Source organism: Excalfactoria chinensis, chromosome 23, assembly GCF_039878825.1.
Source record: "Excalfactoria chinensis isolate bCotChi1 chromosome 23, bCotChi1.hap2, whole genome shotgun sequence".
Classification (NCBI taxonomy): Eukaryota; Metazoa; Chordata; class Aves; order Galliformes; family Phasianidae; genus Excalfactoria; species Excalfactoria chinensis.
Genome location: NC_092847.1, coordinates 2,027,235 through 2,046,361, shown reverse-complemented (window position 1 = coordinate 2,046,361; position 19,127 = coordinate 2,027,235). Strand labels below are relative to the sequence as shown.

The window sequence follows — 19,127 nt, the reverse complement described above, 5'->3', positions numbered from 1 at the left end:
AAAATAAAATATATATATATATATATATAAGATAAAAACCATTTCTTGAAACAAAAATCGCATACAGTGTCTAAAAGATCACCTAAAAACTAAACATGGCCTTAAAAAAAAAGAAAAGGTTTTTCTTTCTCCCCGAGCACATTAAATGTGGTGAAACACTGTGACAAATAATAAGTCATGGATTAAAGACTTCAGCGCCGCCGTTCTGCTCGGGGATGGGGGGGGCTTCACTCCCAGCCCCCCCATAGGAGCCACACAGGAGGGCAGCAAGACCCCAGCCCTGCACCACCGCATCCCCTCCTTCCATCACCTGGGGACCCCCAGCACAGCATCATGCAGGTGGGGGAAAGGAGAAGCATCCTTGCCCTGCGCAGACTGGGAGACCATGGGGGTACCCCCAAACCCGGCCCCCCAGCCACCCTGAGGTCAGAACTGAATGGCACAGGGTGGGGGTGAGCCCCGTACCGACGCACAGCCACGTACGGACAGACAGCAGCACAGATGCACGCGGTGCTTGCGGAGAGCCCTGTGCCCCCAGCAAGCAGCAAGGCTGCAGGGCACCAAAGTGTATTTTTTCCTCATTGTTTTTCCCCTTAAACATGCTTTAAAAGCAGCAGATTTCCAGGCCAGGGAGGCAGCACAACACACCAGCCCCAACATGGCTGCTTTAGGAGCTCTCCTTCCCCAAGCCCTGCCCAAAGCTTGCCTCAAGTCCCCGCGCAGGGAGGATGCTGTTCAGGCTTTCAGCTCTACAGTAGTTTTAAGTATTTCTGTTCTATCCCCTCCTATAGGAAGGGTCACCACAGGAATTTCCATGTCTTTTGGAAGGAAAAAAAAAAAACAAAAACAAAAAGCACAATAAAACTTAAAAAAAAACAAAAAGGGGAAAAAGATAAAAATCCAATTATCAGCGCCGTTCAACTATAGGACAAAATCCCACCCACCCCAGGTTGGAGAGCGTGGATCGGATGGGGATATCGCCTGCTCCAGAAAGGTCAGAAACACGGGTGAGTAGCTAAAAAGAACTAAGTCTGGTATAAAGGTCTGGATTCCATGCGCTTGGTAGAACAGTCTGCCTCTTTTTGTCTTTTTTTTTCTTTTTTCCTTAAAAAATATATATATATAGTTATTGCTTTCTCAAAGGTCTGGCGGATCCGGAGCCTTTCAGTGCGGGAGTGCGGCAGGCTCCGCGGGGTTGGCTTTCTTTCTCCTCTTCATCAGCAAAGGGTTGGAGGAATCCTCGATTTTCTTGATCTTGATTTGTTCGTAGTCCACTCGCATGGTGGCCAGTGCACTCGTCATCTCCTCCTGCAGGGATGGGAACAGCACAGCACCCATCAGCTCTGCTGTGAGACCCCCAAGAGACCCCCCCAAGGCAGGGCCCTCCCTTCCCCAAAGCCACCTCCCACATTCCCAATCTTAATTATGGGATGGGTCCAATAGACTGATTTTTCCAGCCCATTTCATCCATAGGGATTTGCATTGCAATTTTATACTGGCCCAGTCTGGGACCTACCCAGAGCCAGGCAGTACCCAGAGCACAGAGCTTTTGGGGGAAGAAAATCAATTCAAAAGAGTCTTACCTTCACATCCTCCCATAGATCCTTCTCCTCCTTCAGCACACGGCTGGTGTGCAGTGGGGTCTGGGGCACCTGCATGGATTGCTGCAGGGGAGAGCAGAGCAGCATCAGCCAAGCGTGTCCCATCCCCAGCCCATATCCCAGTTCCCATCCCCATCCCCATCCCATCCCATCCCCAGCCCATATCTCAGTTCCCATCCCCATCCCATCCCGCTGCTCACCATGATCCAGGGGTGGTTCATGAACTCCGTTATCGTCATGCGTTGAGTTGGGTCAGTCTTCAGCAGGTTGCGGATCAGCTGCTTCACTGCAAGAGGGCGAGAAGAAAGGGGGGGATGGATCCATCCCAGGGCAACTCCTCCCCTCAGCCCCAAAACACCTGCACACAGCCCACCAAATGTCCCAGGCCAGTTCAACCCTGCATGGCCCCACAACAGGCTTTACCTTCCTCTGACACTTCTGACCACTCGGGGTTGGGAAATTCATACTGGCCCATGCGGATTCGCTTCTTCATGCCAGGGGAGATGGCGAGGCCATGGTTGGAGTAGAAGGGGGGGTATCCACACAGCCTGCATGGAGAGGGGCAGAATCAGTGTGTGCTCCCAGCAGGAAGCAGTGGGTGATGGGACGCCCCACCAGGATGGAGAGGGAATGGCTGACTTACAGGATGTACATGATGACGCCGAGGGACCACATGTCACAGGATTTATCATACTTCTCCGGGCCCAGCACCTCGGGGGCTGAGGGATAAGAGAGTGAGTTTTGGAGTGCAGGCAAAGAACCTCAGGGCAGTGCAGCTCCAGTGCAATGCACGGGGCCAGTGCTACCTTGCAGCATGATGCCGCAGCACAGGCACAGCAGTGTTGTCCATGCAGTGCCTGTGCCAAGTGCTGCACGCACTGTTACCATGCATGGAGCAGCTCATCCTGCAAGCACGGGCAAAGCTACACCCCAAAAAGCAGCAGACCCCCAAAGCAGCACAAAGCAGTCCAGCAAGGGGCCATCCTGAAAACTGCTTCACCATTAGGTGTGTGCAGAGCTGATGGGCTGTGCTGCAGGCAGTAAGCATGGACCCCCTGAGCTTCCCTCCAGTTCCAACCAAGGAGGGGGGTCCCCTCACCCCCAGCCCTGCAGACCTGAGAGCTTGGCCCCCCAGCAGCTTACCCACGTAGTACGGCGTGTAGCACGGAGTGGCCAAGGAGTTGTGTGTGGTGGTTTCTTTAGCAAAGCCAAAGTCAGTGAGTTTTAACACAGCATTGGGCCTTTTGGAGGTGTACAAGAGGTTTTCCGGCTGCGGGAAGACAAGGGACAAGAGATGAAGGCAGGGCTGGGGACAGCCCCAGCAGTGCTGTGGCAGGGCAGGGCTCAGCACCACTCCTACCTTCACATCCCGGTGCGCGATGTTGATCGAATGAAGGTACTGGATGGCTTCCCCAATGCTTTTCATTATCTCTGAGGCCTCTGAAGCAGCAAGGAAACCAATAAAAGCATTTGTAAGTGGCTTACAGCAGGCACTGTCCCCTAGGTTACTGTTCAGACCAGAAGCCAAAGCTTACGGCTGCATAAGTGCTTCCTCTACCTGAAACCTCCCTCCCCAAGCAGTGATTCCACAGACTGTGTGTTCTCTATAAAACCACAACCCCCAGGGTTCGTGCTTTATGGATTTGGGGGCAGTGTTTCTGTGCTGGAGGATGTAGAGAAAACATCCCTTAGTTCTGCTATTGACTGAGCGAGAACCGGGGCTGTGATCAAGGGCTGAACACCCACATTCAAACTTGGCATTCTCCAAATGCAAAACCCTGATACCGATTTAAGGGTAATGGGACACTCCTATAAGGAGCAAGAAATTGCCCAAGCATTGAATGGAGGTCACTGAGGGCACCATACCCCGCTCTGTGAAGGCCTGGTCTCCCCTGTCCTGGATCCGGCTGAAGAGCTCCCCGCCATCCAAGCTGGAAGAGAAGCAGCAGGGTTAGGGATGGAGGGGCACATCAGCAGCCCCAGCTCGAGCGATGTCAGACCCTTTGGTGCCCAGTCAAGAGCTGCATGAGCTCACCAAGAGGTGAACCTCCTCTCCATCCCCATTGTGTGGTTGATACTTCTTGGCAGTGGTGTCCCAGAGCCTCTCCCTTCCAGAAATGAGAGGGGCAGAGGATTCGCACGCGCTGCAGAGATGCCGGCTGCGAACGGACGTGGTCTGCCCACCAAGCCACAAAAACACATTTACAGTAAAGACAGCAAAATGCTCTAATGTGGTGAGGGCACTGCTTGGCCTAGTTTAGCTCACGAGACAACTACCTCTTCGGTGAGTAAACCCCGTGCTGTGCAAAGTGCTGAGCTCAGGTGGCTGCATAGCAAGGTGCCATGTGCCCACATGGAGATGGGTGACACCTCTCCCATCCCAACAGGCTGAGTGCAGAGCTGGGCTTTACCAGTGGATCTGCATGGCATGGTTCATGTTGGCTTGGAGATGGGATGGAGAGAGGCAGGGATGGACTCCAATGCAGCAGAGCAGCTCACAGATAAGGCTCTGAGAAAGGGCTGAGAAACTGGCATGGCTCCTGGGCTTCGAGGGCTCCCCAGGTGCCCTAAGGAAAGGCTCAGCTCCAAGAGAGATCAAGGATAAGATCGAGGATCACTTCTCCATAAGAACAGGGATAACAGAACTTCCTGCCTCAGCCTTATCTCATTCAAGCAGAAACAGCTCCTGGCCCTCCTGGCGCAGATAACATCTCAAGCTGGACATTTTGCAACATGGACAGCACCAAGCCACCCGGGAGTACCGCAGATCACACGGTTATGGTCACACTGCACTGTGCAGGGAGCTGCATCCCAAAGCATCCCTTAGACAGGGGGAAGCCAGCGCAATGGTTTGCAGCACCCACTGTTCCCACCCTAAGGACCCACTGCCCATCACTCCACCGCTCTCCTCCTATGCAGGCAGATGTCCCATCCCACCCTATCCCACCTGCAGCTCCCAGATCCTGATACAGGTCTCAGAGACTCTTCCCATCCTGAAGCCACTCCGTGCACCCTCTGCCCCCCCCCAGGCAACCTGCCAGCTTGCCAGAGGTTTTGGCAAGAGAGCTGTATTAAATCACAGCTGCGGTTGGGATGTGGTTTCAATACTTTCCCCTTCATCCCTCCTCCTCCCCATGTTGTATCAAACAGCCACCCAAAGCAGGCTGGCTCAGCAGCGCTGCCGGCTGCGGTGCTGCTGCTCGGCTGCTGACCGCACTGCGCCGCTGGGTGCCAGCACTTGGTACTGAGCCCAGCTTTGGTCGGCCAAAGCGAGTTTGGTTATGACCCATCTGCTGCCAGAACTCAGGCCTGATGCCTGAGCGAGCTTTCAGAATGACTCAGAGCCAGTGCAGGGCACACGGTACCTTGGGAAGTCCATCCTGAACATCACAGTGCAGCACCTCTCACAGCATCAGCGTCCCCCAGTGGGACACCTCACCCCTCCCCATCACACAGCCCCAGTGCACTCACCACTCCATGACAATGAGCAGACACTTCCTCCCCTGGTAGAGGTTCTCATAGACGTCCATGATGCGGACAATGTGTGCGCACTGCGACGCTCTCCAGTGCAGCTCCACTTCCCTGCGCGCCTTGGGGCAATCCTGCAGCATCTGCAAAGAGGCAGAACTCCATCAGCTCAGCACCCCGAGGAGCAGAGCAGCAGGCACGGTGCCCAGGCAAGGCAGGCAGGCACAGTGTGAGCACGGCTGGGTGCTGCATGCAATGCCTCCATCCCCATCTAGTGGGAGCAACGCAAAGCCACCACCCCGAGAGGCACCTGGGGAGGGTGACAGAGTGCAGCCCGTCCAGTTAACCCTCAGCTGTGCTCCTGATCCAGCACCAATGATCCCGGTGGGTAACAAAAGCCAATGAAGAGCAGCTACAGGGAAGGCAGATGGTCTGGAAGTGCTCGCATTCACAGCCCTGGGCCCCGCAGGGAACACTGCAGTACCGCTGCACTCCAGCAGAAGCCAGGCTTGTGCATTACACAGGGTTGAATTGCTCTCAGCTCCCACGTGAACCCAGGGTTCCTCTGCACCCTTCTCCCCTACATCCTTACAGCAGCACAAGCTGCTTGTCCTCATTTCCCTGCATCACATCTGAGATTCCTGCAGCCCAGAACACCAACCAGCACCAATCCTCACCGTGCTTACACAGCAGCTCCGTTAGCATCACATCCTCCCTCTCTCCAGGCAGCAACGCAGCCTCACGCTGCCCATCCACAGGCATTATTCCTTCCTCTCAGGGCCAACATCTACATCCAGCCACCACCTCTGGCCCCACACCTCACCCTTCTGCCCACGGTGGGGTCATTCTTCCCACACACAGGCAGCCCCAGAGGCCACGAGCCCAAAGAACGCAGACCCGAGGAGGGCACAAAGTAGCAGCCAGATGTTCCCCTAATAGCAGCAGCCCTCTAATGAGGCTCCTGCCCTTCCCAAAGCCAACTCACAGTTCTCAGGTGCAGGAAGGATTTGCTAGGCTGCCATAGACTATTAATTACCGTCTTCGTCAGGATAAACAACCAGCCTTAATTATTATACTTCTAAATATAGAGCAACAACCGTGCCTATCCTGAGTGTATTTCATCTTCCTTCCTGCCTTCAGCAGCTCCGGGGCTGGGTTTGGCAGAGCATAGAACCCAATGGCACGACCTCAGGTTGACACTGGGGGGGCTCTGGCACCAGGAATAGGGTTGACCTTAGGGAATATCACGCTGTATTTCTACACCTCGTTCCACAGCATTGAATCCATTGGAGCAGCAGGGACGGGGCCTGGAGAAAAGCTTTGTTATCTACAGCTCTGCTGCAATAGCCTGGGTGGGGAGTCAGGAAGTTTAAAGGAAAGGGGAAAAAAAGAAGAAGAAAATGGTAATTGCACACTGGGAAAATTGAACAGCAGGAAGCAGATGGGGTAATTCTAAGCAAGACAACCAGGAGATGTACAAAAATATACATCCAATTTTTAAAGTGCTTTTCAGGGAGCTTAATTGTATTCCTAACGAGCTCCAGGCAGCTGCCTCCATCACCTGTACAGCACGGCTGTGACATTTGCTTTTGTGACATTTGCTTTTGTACTCAGGCACCCACAGGCAAGCAAACAGCTTCCTGATGGCCTCCCAAACACCCTCTGCCATTCAGCTCAGCCAACAGCCCGGCCTCACTCCGGCTTCCTGCTGGCTATGGGATAGAGGAGTGGAGGAGCAGAGCCAGCCTTGTTAAGGGCACCATTGGGTCTACTTAGGAAACGTTTCTGGTGCCCACTAAGGGCCGGGCACGAAGAGGTGCTGGGGAAGGGGATGCAGAAGGGACATGGTAATACCCAAGCCATAATAAAAGTGATGCCAGGCTGGGGCTGCCCAGGCCTTCAGAGCAGCATCAGACATATGAAACTATTCAAGGACTGAAAGCCCTTTGGAGAGACTCAATGCGATGTGGGAGCCAGGAAGGAAGGAAGGGAACAGAGCACACACGGGAGCTGCAGCCACACACACAACATGCTCTGGTTCCCCACACACACACACACAGACAGAGCTGAATCAGCCCCACCGCCCCCCCACAATGTCATGTGTGAGTCACACAGGGTGGAAGCAGGGAGCTCCCCAAAGGCACCCAGCAGGGCAGGACCAGGCTTTGCTTGGCATCCCACGGCTCAGGGAGTTAACAGCAGCCCTGGCCTGCTGCCACAGCCAGATGTATCCTTATTTTTCTGCTCCCCCACCAGCAGGGCTTCACACTTTGCTCTGGCAAAAGACACAAACAAGCAAACAAAAACCAAACAGCTGCCAACACGTTTGCAGAGCTCCTGCCCCACCAGGACCCGACTGAATGGCAGGCTACAACCCCTACTTCTGTTTGCTGCTTTTAGCATCACACCATTTGGGACCCTCCAAGTGACAGCCCCACACAGCTGCATCCCAGGCCCACACCAGCTATGATCTCCCTCGGAGCAACAGAAGGGCAGGGAGGAAGCTCAGCTTCCTGGATTCTTTCCTCCTCCCTGCTTACTTTCCCTCTCAAACACCTCCTGCAGACCCCACGCCTTTGTGGCCACATGTTTTGCTGGCGATGCCAACGTGAGTTGGCAGTTTCACAAGCAGGCAGAGGATACAGGATGCCGTGGGAAGAGCTGTGGTGATTGCATGATGCTTTCACAAGGAGCCCTGCAAGAGCAAAGCCAGCAAAATCCCGGAAGGAAGAGCATTGCAAGCATTGAGCAATGCCCAGGGAGCGCAGCTAAGGCTGGTCCCACTGCAGGGGGATGCTGAGGACCCCCACCCTGCTGCCCCCAGCAGCCCAGGGCATCTGCTGAGCCTTTCCTCACCCACAACAGATGTGGCAGCTATTCAGCTTTTCAGGCAGCAACAAAAGGCCATCCGGGCTCACAAAGGCAAAGAGCAAAGAGGCTGTGGCTTAACCAGGAGCCACCTGCCAGGGCCTCATGCAGCGGGGTGCTGCTGCTGCTCGGCCAGCCCAGCTCTGCTGCAGCAAAAATCCAAGTACAGCGATTGAAGGGTCCCAAGCAGGTACCCAGAGCAGCAGCAAAGCAGGATGAGGATGCAGGGATGGGGTTGCAGAACTCACAGGAGAAGTCAAAGCAGGTAAATGGCAGCACGAGGCGGCCCTGCTGACTCAGAGCCTCACAGGCACCGCACGCCAACGGCAGGCAGCAGCGCTTAATAGAGACAAATGATGAGTGTCTGCTTCGTGTATCTGAGAAAAACAACAGGAGAGGATCCTGGGTTTTGTCTGGGGATGACCCTATGCTCGCTGCCATACCCGGACATCAGAAGAAATACTGAGTTTTGGTGACTTACTTGTTATCCTTCTCTCCTAATAGGACAGTGGGGTTTGCACTGTGTATTAATATCTTAGCCCAGGCTGCTTCTGTTTCTTCTAGCAGAAGCAGCTTGGACTGATGCTCGAGCAGGGCATAAATCACATAGAGGTGAAAGGCCCCCAGAATGCCTTAAATGCTGTTCATCCCTTCCTTGGGTCACCTCCTGCTGGCACTCACTGTGACACCGAGAGAGGAGGACAGACAGGGGACAGGGCTGGCTTGGGCCCAGGCAGAGCCCAGCATTGCCATCAGCACCAGGGCCTGCACTACAAATAGCAAAAGGAGAATGAGAAGTCAGGGAGGGGTGAACACCACCCTCACATGAGCTACACCAGGGCCAGCCAGTGTTTCACACTCAGTCTCTTTATCACCACCTCCTTGCAGAGCCTTTGAGGCTGCTTCCAGCCCTCCCTTCGGATCCCAGCACTGAAGCCATGTGTCTAATCAGATTTCCTATCAGAGCTGCTGTGCTCGTGAATGGAAAAAGCACATACATGTCCTTTATGGTAGGAAGTGGTTGATATTTACGGGTGTGTTTAATACAGAAGCGAGCACTGCGTAAACCATTAACTCGACTCTGACCTACGTACTTTGTACTTCCCTCCCCAGGCAGCAGGCATGGCCTGGAAACCCACAGCTCCATCCCACACTGCAGCACCTCAGTGCCATTGCAGCACAGCAGGGTGCCAGCCTGAGCCCCACATCCATAGGATTCCCTCCAGGCAGACACACTGGTGGGCCAAGCCCTGAGCAAGCACCAGGACCTCAAAGCATCTCTCTGTGTCCCTGGCCACAGCAGCTTCATAGTAATCCTTTGCCTGGCTGCACAGGGAACCCCATATTTACTTATTCAATCTGTTCTTGTGAAGCCTCTTTCCCCCTATATGGGTTGGGAACAACCAACACGATGCAGCACAGTGCTCCAAAAGCTCCTATCGCCATTCAGGGCATCACCAAGGTTTTATTTACGTGCCCTTGAAGCCCGGTGACGCACGGCACGTTTGCATCACTCCGTCCTCTCCGTGGTGATTTGTTTAAGAGCATTTTGTACCCTTGGCAGGCTCTGTCAACGCCAGCAGTCAGCAAGCACCTCCCGACACCAAGCCTAGGGACACTCACCCCAATCACAGCAGCCCACTCCTGAGGGTCACCTCAGAGCCAGTCATGCATCCCACACCAGCCATGTCACCCCAGAGCCAGTCAGCCCCCTCTTTCCATACCCAAAACCAACGTTTGGGATGTGGGGCTGCCCTGGAATGAGCTGTATCCCCGTGTCGTCCCCCCCAGAACCCACGTGGTCTGGGTGCTACCAGGGACACGGGGCCGGCTGCTGCCCTACGTAACCAGCTCCTGCGTTAAGCGGCCACTGCTGCTATTGAAAGGAGGTTTTGTGTTGTGCAGGGGGAAGGTCGGAACAAGAGCAACACGGGGATTTCATAACAAGCCTTTGTCTGCGCAAGCAGGGGCCCCACGGCTGCCTCCCTGAGCATGCTCCCCCCGGAGCTGTGACCGCCCTCCTCCGCCTTTGTCCTCTGCTCTACACCGTAAAAGCTCCTCGGGCTTTCCCAGTGCTGCCCTCCTCCTCCTGCTGCTGCTGCTGCTGCTCTGGGGATATCCCACAGCCCTGCAGGATCCGTAGGATAGTTTGCACGCTGCAAATGTTTTGCAACAAACCCATATGGGTTAAAAGCTGAGCAACCCTCCAACTCAAAGCAATCCATGGGCACGTGTACCCTCGAGCACTGGAGCAAGAAGCATCTCAGAGGAAATCCTGACCTCAAAGCAATGCAATGAGAGCAAGCAAACAGCACCACCGGCAGCCCCTCAAGCAGCAGGCTGTGTGTCCCTACAGACCTCCACCATCCCTGTGCGTGGCCTTGCAGAGCAACTGGAACTGAAAAGGGACTTGGGGCCGCAGCAGCGATGAGGCTGTGAGCCTCCTGCCACCCATTAGCTGTCCTCACGTGTGGGAGGCCCTGCCGAGCCCACCCCAGCTCCCAGCCCTCAGCAATAGCAGCTCCTGACGCCCCCTCCAGGGCTCAGCCCCTCTGCACCAGGCATCGTGAGACAATTCCAGCTGAGAGGAAAACACAGTTACGCTTCTATTTTAAAAAGCCCTTTTTGCATCCTGCTGGCACTTCATTAAAGCACTTAGGACACAGCTGCTATTATTAGCTCTCCCAGCACTAGCAGCAGCCCCACACCGGGCACGGGGAGAGGGAGGGAGGCAGGGAGGTCTGGCAGAGCCAGGACGGAGCTCAGCAGCCCGGTCAGCGCTGTAACCTCGGAATACCTCATCCCGCAAGCATGCATAATTCAGCACAGCGCCGGGACTCACACGCCTCCAAAAACACCATCAGAGGAAAAACCTTCTCCCCTCTCACCACGACTGAGAAGGAAATGTTGGTGTCTAAAGGCAGCTCCCACGAGAGAGGTCCAGCTCCGAACACACTGCAGAGCAAGGAGTCAATAGCTGAGGTTTCATCTGCTTGCATCTTTTAAATACACAGTGAGAACACGCACACGCTGGGAAGACTTGCTGATCCTTTCACAGATGCTCAGTATCCCATTGCTAGGCAGTTTCTAGTCCTAAGTCCCTTGTTTTCTTACTAAGTACGACAGCAAGTGTTTCGCCTGCCACGTTACAACAGACAGGGGGGTGAAAGGATAAAAGCTAAAAAGCAGGGGGGGATTTAAACAAAGATGAAAACAAACAGGGGGGGGGGAAAAAAACTATCACTGCATTTACTGCCACTGCCCCAGCATGTGGAGAGCTGTCTGGGACGGTGCATAACAGACAATCCCCTCCCCAACCCCTAAGACCAAAGCAACCTGCCACTGTCAGCTCAACAGGGACCTACAGGCACAGGGTGAGGGGAAGCAGCTCAGCTTTGATGACTTCCAGGAGGCAGCTTGGTTTCAAACTTCCCAGCAAGCCCACCCCTTCCCAAGGAAAGGCATCCAGCCTCTGCAGCACAGCAACTTGTGCAACAGCAGTCCGTGTTTTCTTAGAGATATGCTCAGACTCATGAGGAGCAGCGTTGTGAAATGGCTGGAGAGGAAATGGGAGACGCAGCAGAGCCTGAGAGAGGAGGATGATGTGGGGGGCTCCAATGGTTCCTGCAGCCCAGCTGTGTCAGAAGGGGATGGGACATGACACCCACAGTGATACAAGACAAGCACAATCCCTGCCCTTCTGCTAATGCACACAGATACAGAATGTATTAAACCTGTTCTGAAGCATTCTTGAATTTCAAGATGGCAGATGCAATAAGGCTATCATTACTACTTAAAACAAAAACAGTCTTGCTACCAGACCAGCCTTCCTCCCTGTTTATTTTTTCATCCAGCAAGCTGAAGATAACACGCATTCTTTCCTGTTTGCTTAGATCCGATTGCACATGCTTTCCCCCAGCCTAGCTGAGGATAAGACAAGTGGGATGCTGTGCCCATTTCCGAGCAGTGCTGCTTGACCCTGCTCCCACCCGCACCTATCAGCTCCAGCCGTGACTATTGCGGCTGATGGAAAGCACTGCCAAATTTCCACAGCAGTCCCAGCTTTAGTTCTTTCCCTGAAAACACACATTTGGCAGAGAGTCCGAGGAGCCTTTTAAGAGGTTACATGAGCTCTACACCATGTCTCAAGGCTGAAGGACACGGGCAAGGAAAGCGGACTGAGAACTGCTCTATTCTGCAGAGTCAGAGCAGAAGATGCTCCACATCCACCCCACGGGAACCCAGAGATGGGGCTGCCTGAAAAGCATTGGACATCTCAGCCCTTCAGGAGAGCTCCGGCCAAATGCTGTGCAGCTTTTGTCTGCTCCAGCATGAAAGGCACACGGCAATGACAGCCAAAACTCATGCACCCTCCTGAGGACAAGAGAGCTGAAAGGGCTGAACTCATCAAGAGAACCCAGGGAGCTGCCTGCAGGCAGGGGCACACACTGAGAGGCAGCAAAGGTGATTGTGATGGAGAAAACAAACCCATCCTTCCAATGATCCCAAACTGGGATATCTTATGGGAGCTGAACTGCAGAGTGTCCACCTGGCCGGACGCCCCAGGAACATTCAGATCTGAGGTTGTATTCTGAACTTTACCTCTAGTTTAGGCTGCAGCTCGCTGGGTGCCCCGGCACATAATCACATGCATCCCTGATGCCAACAGCTTAAATAATCTCATTACATATGACGGCAAACACCGCAACAGTCGCAGGCCGCTTGAGCCAACTTGCTCACCTGCCCTTTCCGCTGGGGGAATTGCCTTTGTCACAGCAAAGCCACGCACCAACATGATGCACTAATTCATGGAAAGATGATGCTGTTCTCCCCAGCAGCGTCAGGCTCAAGGCTGAGCTGTGGCCGGGTTCCACGTGCTCCCAGCACAACATACAAGGCTGCTGGAGCTCTATGGGTTCAGCCTCACTCCCTGCACGCAGGGTGCTCACTGCAAAGGAGCAACGCCGGGTGCTCAGAGGTGATCACAATGCACAGCAGCCCAGATCATGCTGAAGCCCCATCTCAGTGCAGCCACCTGGGACAGCCTGGACTCCCAGCGGGTTTATTAAGGAACATAAATCAATCTGGTAGTGCTGTGTTCATGGGGCTGCTGGAAGGACTGCCCCAGACTCAACCCGTGGGCTCAGATGGGTTCTGACCACCCAACTCTCAGCTCACAGCTGGGAGAGGAGCCCAGCAGCACTCTACGCCATGGTAGGGGAAGTCTGGGAGAGCCACAGGCCTGAGAGGCCCCAGGGGCAGCCCCACAGCAGCCAGCCCGGCGCAGGGGAGGGGAGGCAGTGCGTTATTCTTGGAAACCAGGAGGTGAGGTCATGCTGCCTGAATGCTGCAACTTGAGGCCAGGCGTGCCGGGCTGGGAGAGGGGCCTGACTGAGACCTATGTGGGCCCGGGGCCTACAGCAGGCACAACATACAGGCTCCTTACCCCCTCCCCATGCTTCCTCAGCATGAGTTCTCTTGGAGCTCTCCTGTTCAGCCAATGCATGGGGACACTGGGCTTATCCAGCAGCCCCAGAGGTCATCATCTGTGAGACTGAGGCAAGGGGACGCGTTTAGGCTAGCACTTTATGGCAAACCCCAGCAAACTCCCACCTCTCAGCTCCCCACCCGCAAGCATAGGAAGCACTGAGCTCCTTTTGCAAGCCCCTGGGGCTGAAGGCATTCAGTCATTAAGAGAAAGAGCCCTATCATTTCCTGAGCATGTGCCAAAGCAAAAGTCAGCCCCCGGCTCCCAGGCTGTTATCAGTTTATCTCCGTTGTCAATATGACTGTTCGGAACACATAATGCATTCTGAAGGGATCATGGCTGATCATAAATTGTTTAAACAAACTCAAAACCCAACTCAGTAAACTCTTTTGGTCAATGAGATAATAAACCACCGCGTTGGAAAAGCCCCGCTGATGTCGCTATACTTTCCACGGCTTTAAAACTATGAGTTGCACAAAAAGCCACAGTGAAGACATTTTTGGTTACATAAAATACATGGTAGAGCTCACAAAAAAACCCATCGCTGACACAGGAGCAGAAGTACAGCAGACACAACACGTGTTCTGTTCCCCTGGAGCAAAAGCTCAGGATATTCACACACTCCATCACTTGGAGGGTATTTTTCCAGCTGGCTCATATGAAGGATAAAGGATTCGATCTCAAATGAAGCTAGAGAAAACCATGGGAAATAGGGTGCTCTGCTTCTTTGAGTGTCTTTATACAATACCTCAGCCATGACGGCTGACCACAAGGCCACCAGCTACACGAACACCCCCAGCATCATGTAGATACAACTACAATACAACCTGCCCTACTTCCAGGGCAGGCAGCTCAGAAGAATAATGAACCACAAAAGTGCTGGGCTCCTTCCTCCATCAGAAGAGCCATCGCTCACCTTATCTGATGAGACAGAAAACTGAGTGAGACTGAGTATGTTTCGCAAACATGCCCTGAAGCACCGAGGATGCTCCAAAACCCATCAGTGAGAGGGGACAGCCCTGCAGGCAGCCTGAGGCTCTCCCACCTGAAGGAAGAGGTGAAGATTTCCTGCTTTGAAGTTCGGGTGAGGAATACTGATGGTTTATTTTAAGGGAAAACTGCCCCATCAGTGACGCACAGCCAAGAAACAAATGGGTTTGGTTCAGCTGGCCTACCCAGCCCATTCTGGGTACCTGCCATTTCCCTGCCATGCACTGGATTCAGACAGCAACCTTCCACCTGCACCTTGCCTAAAGATGAGCTAAAAGCGGAACTTGCAGCCCCGTGCCACCATCACAGCCTGCATCACATAACGCCAGCAGCCTGACCACAGCCAGCAATGCCAGGTCAGGTCAGCAGTGACCTACATACAGAAACTTTTACAGTGGTTACAAGCCTAATTTTGCTTATTAATTAATGGCACTGAGGTAAAAGGAAGAAATGGGTAAGAATCCACTCCAACCTCACATTTCAACTCCATTTCAACTCCATCCATCACTTCTCTACAGCCTTCACATTCCCAGCCTGCTCAGCACTCAGGAGTTGAGCACTGTGCACCCAACAGGGTCTCACAGCAGCTGCAGGCTGAGATTGGCAGCTCAGGTGCATCTCTGACCCTGCATGTGAAATCGTGAGTGCTTCAATTCCTTCTTGATAGTGCAAAATAAAACGGAGGGTGGGAAGGTAGTGAAATAAACAATAATGATCGAGAAGTTAAGGAATAGCTCCATGTTATACCTAAGTATGGTGCAGCAAATATAACTACCATCCATTAACTCACACACAGCACTGTTTCGTTTAAAGATGCATCTCTGCCACGGACCATTGCACTGGCAGAAAATTGGCTGTAATGTTTTCAATGCTGCTGGAACTCAAAGTCTGAGCTCAAACTCTCCCCGAGCACTGAAAAGTGCTCTTAAGCAAACTGACCCTCAGCAAAACTCCAGCGTAAATGCATCTCCCTGTTTAGGTTTAGCAACATAATAGCCGCTCCTGACCTAAAAGGAAGCACAATGTAACACCAGAAGACACCATTAATACTAAGGAGACGCACAATTGTTTCCCTCTAGCAGCGAACTGCATTAATATAAGAGATCTTGGAACAGAAAACGTCATGAGAAACTGCTCCGAATGGAAAGGTTTGCTGCACCACCAAAGCAGGCGGCACCAAGAGATTTCAGCTGTGGCTTCTGGCTCCAGGCCATCAGAATTCTTTTAAGCATCATCTGAAACATGACGACTCGATGCAATCACTTCTGTGCATCCTGCTTTAGGTCATCATTCCACGCTGATGCAGCCCATGAGTAATTCCAATCTAAATACATCTGCAGGTCCCCAGCAGAGACAGCGTCCAGACTGTGGAACAAGGGATGGACGAAGTCAGCTCCCATCGCATCCCAGGATGTCACCCCATGGGTCTGTGCTCACAGGACAGCTTGTCTGAGATCCCCAACACTGCACAGAGTGGCTTTTAAGAGGCTGGAAGGAATTGCTTACAGTAGCAGCTGTGCTGCTCTTTGAAAAGCCAGAGAGCTCAGCTGAATGCCCCTCTCTGCATTGGGGAAGTGCAAAGAGGCCAGGACAGGGGACAGAGGGCAAAAGACCAGCAACTTTCCAAGGCAGAGATCCAGCATCACCCTCCAAGAGCTGCTCAGGCATTCTGAGTTATAACACCAAGTCCTGCTTTACAAGATGCTTTTCCATTCAGCACCCAGCTTTAAGTCCTGACAGCTGCTGCACTGCACTCTGGTAGCAGTGGGAGCACAGCGCAGCCCCAACCACCCCAAAAGGAGCCCTGGTGTCACCCGTCCCTGCACCGCCGCTCCATCCTTCCCCTTTCAGCACTGCAAAAGGGAAGTGCTGGATCCACACTTTAGAGGGTTGAGTCAACTGTAGAAGTGATGAAGAGCATATCTGTCAAAACAGAAGAGGATTTCGCTGATTTCCACCCAAACGAAGTGCCAACGCGTCTCACCCTGCAGCGTAACGGGATGCTCCTAATGGAAACTGCCTGCTTTTGGGGAGGAAAAGTCAAACTTTCATCACCCCATTGAACAAGGCCCCCCCTTAGCCACATGCTTTCCACACCATCCTGTCCCTATGTACCTCAGCAGAACCACTTGTACCTCCAGAGCCCACCTGTTCATTCATTCACATTGGAAAACTCCGAGAGCAACAGGGAGGCAACTCTACAAGGTGGGGGGTTACGGATCCAGGCAGTTATTCTTTCAGCCTTCACCATCCTCAGGGGAACAGCGGGGTTCTGAACAGCTCCTGCGTGGGTGAAAGCTGCAGCTCTGCTGGGAACGCTGTGCTCCCAGGCTGCCTGCATCCACATCACCCAGCTCCACAAACCTCCCCTTGTCTCTCTCCTGCCTTCCTTCCCTCAACAAGTGATTTCAAAACAAGGAAACCTCCCGATCACCGAAATGCCCGTAAGATCCACAGCTAAACGGGGATGCTAAGGAGTGAGTTACAGACAATGGATGAGCAGGGTAACGCGGAAACGCTCTGTTGCTGCTTGCTGTTACACGCTGATTCATGGAGCCCGGGGAGTCCTGTGGGCACCGATGGAGCTTTGCACATGGACCCCGGGTCACTCTGCCATCCAAACACTGAAGCAAACAAACTCACCGGACAAACCCCACCGAGCCCGGGCTACTAAGGCAGCTCAGGCAGATGTTATTTGCTTTGTTTGTATTAGAAAGCCATAAAGCTACAACCCTGCTCTGTTAATAGAAAGCAACTCGGTCGGGTAGGCAGCAAGGCAGGGAGGCAGCGCTCCCATTGTCCGGACCGCCCGATCCGCAGAACCGGTTCCCGAGTTTCGCAGCCCGTGTCCCCGCTCACAGGGCAGCGCGACGCCGCCGGGAGGAGCGGGGCTCGGGGCGGGGCGAACCACCCCGCACCGCCTGGGGACCCGGAGGAGCCCGACCGGAGAGCCCCGAGGGGGAGAGAGTGCGGAGAGCCCCGGCGCGCACCTTAAGGGCGAACTTCTCCCCGCTCTTCTTGCTGAAGATCTCCAAAACTTTCCCGTTGATGCCGAGCCCCAACACTTGCGTGGTGACCTTGTAGTCGTCCGTGATGGCATTCTTCCGGATCTGCAGGCCGCTCTTGACGGGGAACGGAGGGAACTGAGGCGGTGGCGGCGGCCCGTGGGGAGCGGCGGGCGGCGGGGGCGGCGGCGGCTGCGGCGGCGGCGGGCTGGGAAAGCCGGCGGGCGGCGGCGGCGCCCCGGAGAGCATGGCGGGAGGCGGCGGGGGGCGGTGGGAAGGCCGCGGGGTGCGGGAGAGCTCCGGGCAGAGCGAGCGGGCGGGCGCCGGGAGCGGGGCACGGGGAGGGGGAGAAGCGCCGCCGCCGCCGCCGCCCCCCGCCGGTGCGCCCCGGCCCCGAGCGCGGCGACGGGAAGAGGAAGGCTCCGGTGCGGCCGGCTCCTCCTCCTCCTCCTCCCGGCGCGGCTCGGCTCTGATGTCAGCGCCTCGCCGCGGCCGGGCACGGCCAACGGGGGAGGGACGGGGCGGGGATGGGCTGCGCTCGGCGGGGCGGGGGCACCGAGCGCACGGCCCGGCCCCGCAGGGAGAAGCGGAGCGGGGGTGGAGGCGAGGAGGGGTAGATGGCTGCTGAGTGCCCTCCCTGCCGGTAACTCTTCTCTGGAAGTAGAACCAGTGAAGCTGGGGACAATGCCACCAAGGTGCGGAGCGGCACAGCATGGGAGAGCCGTCCGAAAGAATAAAGTGATGAGTTATTCCCTCTTCCACTCTCAGTCTGATATCCGGCACAGACACAGTTCGGAGCTGCTGGGATGCCACGGGCAGTCGGGCTGCCTGCTGTGCATTTATCAGCCGGAACGAAATTGGAAATTCACGTTTTATTTGCGGATACAGAATACACAGCCTGCTTGCCACCCTTGGTTTACATTCATCCCTCTATCACCCACAAACAGCAGTGAACACACCGTGGAGATGGCTGTGACCCCAAACCCTCTGCAAGTGGTGCCTCCAGGAGGACACAAACACCCCGAGAAGGGCTATGAGCTGCAGTCCAGTGCCTCAAATGTGGGGAGAGCTCCGGCAGCAGAGCAGGAGGCCCTGGGCCATGCCTGTACCTTCCATGAGCAATAGCATCTGCTCCAGTCTGTTAGTCAAGCCAATAATACAGCCCCATCTGTTAGTAAAGGTCAGCTCTCGCTCTTTAAAAGTCAGTTTTTAACAAAACCTGATCAGTAGCTGTTATAGGAGCAGCTCCAGCTAATCAGAGAGCATCATTAGTGAAGAGGAGCATCTGTCACTCCATTTAACAACAGCTGGGGGGAGATCCAGCCCTTCTTACACCAACCTCACGCAGGTCAGTGACACTGCGGAGCTGCTTAGGGCCTCCAAATGTCACCTCCCATCCCTCCAGCCCTGCCTTGAGCTCAGATCAGAAAGCGGGCAAAGGGAAACCACAGACCTCCTCACGCTGCTCTGCTTCCTTCAGTTTCATTCACGTTTTAGACTGTCACCCAGCACCCTGCAGGAGCAGCACCGGGTCAATCAGCTCCATCACCCTTCCGAGGATTTAATGAAAACCAATGAAACGAAAGGTCAAAGTTAAGAATAAAAATACAAAATGGACGGGAGAGAAAAAGAAAATGATGCTAAAATTAAAAAAGAAATTAAAAAAAAAAATTAAAAAAAAGTCGAAAAATAAAACGAAAAGGAAAG

General features: G+C 54.2%; 1 protein-coding gene across 1 annotated transcript; it reads right to left on the bottom strand.

The window, feature by feature from the left end:
- Positions 1–1,021: 1,021 nt before the first annotated feature.
- On the bottom strand, positions 1,022–17,885 carry MAPKAPK2 (MAPK activated protein kinase 2). Its single transcript, XM_072355916.1, has 10 exons — positions 17,406–17,885; positions 5,073–5,212; positions 3,468–3,532; positions 2,962–3,041; positions 2,745–2,871; positions 2,245–2,320; positions 2,025–2,149; positions 1,802–1,887; positions 1,584–1,664; positions 1,022–1,308 (listed from the first exon to the last, which is right to left on the bottom strand). The coding sequence occupies exons 1-10, from the start codon at positions 17,667–17,669 to the stop codon at positions 1,165–1,167; spliced, it is 1,188 nt and encodes a 395-aa protein (XP_072212017.1). The 5' UTR covers positions 17,670–17,885; the 3' UTR covers positions 1,022–1,164.
- Positions 17,886–19,127: the final 1,242 nt, after the last annotated feature.

Bases quoted from the DNA above. Each gene is read 5' to 3' on its own strand.
- MAPKAPK2 (XM_072355916.1), bottom strand. From the start codon at position 17,669: ATGCTCTCCGGGGCGCCGCCGCCGCCCGCCGGCTTTCCCAGCCCGCCG. The intron at 2,321-2,744 runs GTAAGCTGCTGG...CTTATCCCTCAG, and splicing joins CTACACGCCGTACTACGTGG to CCCCCGAGGTGCTGGGCCCG. The intron at 2,150-2,244 runs GTAAGTCAGCCA...CTCTCCATGCAG, and splicing joins GGCGTCATCATGTACATCCT to GCTGTGTGGATACCCCCCCT.